This window comes from Wasmannia auropunctata, unplaced genomic scaffold (assembly GCF_000956235.1).
Source record: "Wasmannia auropunctata unplaced genomic scaffold, wasmannia.A_1.0 LD317880.1, whole genome shotgun sequence".
NCBI lineage: Eukaryota > Metazoa > Arthropoda > Insecta > Hymenoptera > Formicidae > Wasmannia > Wasmannia auropunctata.
The window spans coordinates 1-915 of record NW_012045010.1 but is presented as its reverse complement, the minus strand read 5'-3'; the positions used below and the strand labels follow the sequence as shown (position 1 = coordinate 915).

General features: G+C 45.5%; 1 protein-coding gene across 1 annotated transcript; it reads left to right on the top strand.

Moving 5' to 3' along the window:
- Nucleotides 1-13: 13 nt before the first annotated feature.
- On the top strand, nucleotides 14-899 carry LOC105460673 (arginyl-tRNA--protein transferase 1-like). Its single transcript, XM_011707168.1, has 2 exons — nucleotides 14-395; nucleotides 716-899. The coding sequence occupies exons 1-2, from the start codon at nucleotides 299-301 to the stop codon at nucleotides 844-846; spliced, it is 228 nt and encodes a 75-aa protein (XP_011705470.1). The 5' UTR covers nucleotides 14-298; the 3' UTR covers nucleotides 847-899.
- The last annotated feature ends 16 nt before the right edge of the window (nucleotides 900-915 follow it).

The window sequence follows — 915 nt, the reverse complement described above, 5'->3', positions numbered from 1 at the left end:
ATGTATGCTTCTTCTTCTTCTTCTTCTTTAAATTATGGCTCCGCCCTGAGGTAGGGTCGATACAGCCAGGATCATGACTCGAATGATGCAATACTAAAACTTGATAGAATACTAAAGCGGAAATAGAATACTCGGCCACGGACGTCCACCTCAGTCCGTGGCTCGCACCGAATCCAATAAAGACTTCAGACGCGAATGAGGCCTCGAACGCGTTTGTAGTTGGCACTAAATAGTAGCAATCTGGAACCTGGAGCAGTATTAACGAAAACCGAGCGCGGCCCAAAGAAATATCGTCGAGATGGCCGACAGGCGATTCAGCATGGTGAACTATTTCGCGGAGAACGAGGGCTACCGATGCGGCTACTGCAAGAACCCCGACACGAATTTCAGTCACGGTGAGAGCGGCGAGAGCTGTACCGCATTGATGCACTTCGCTTCGCGGAGTATCGGATATTTTCATGTCCCATTTTCATGTCACTCTGTGTAACAATAACGGTCTACATTCTCTCGTTAAAAAACTGTTAAAAACAAACCGAAATAAGTACCTGATTCAAGGTGCCACGGTTGTTCCATCCTTCGGATGAGCCGCGTGGTAATTTATAATATCCATCAAATAAATTACCGCAGTTTATTCGAAGCTGGAACAACCGGGCGTACGTTTGAGTTTTATTTCGATGTCAAGTCAAACGTCAATAAGTCGTCGTTTGTCGCGCAGGTATGTGGGCGTACATGTTGACGGTGCACGACTACCAGAGCTTGATAGACAGGGGATGGAGGCGGAGCGGTATGTACTGCTATAAACCCACAATGAACCTGACCTGCTGTCCGCAATATACTATCAAGTGAGCAATATTCCTGATTCCTGAATTTGAGATGTAATATGTATATATGATGTATTGCTTAAACACATCATAT

Coding starts and splice junctions, on each gene's coding strand:
- LOC105460673 (XM_011707168.1), top strand. CDS start 299: ATGGCCGACAGGCGATTCAGCATGGTGAACTATTTCGCGGAGAACGAG. Junction 396..715: donor CGACACGAATTTCAGTCACG/GTGAGAGCGGCG, acceptor TTTGTCGCGCAG/GTATGTGGGCGTACATGTTG.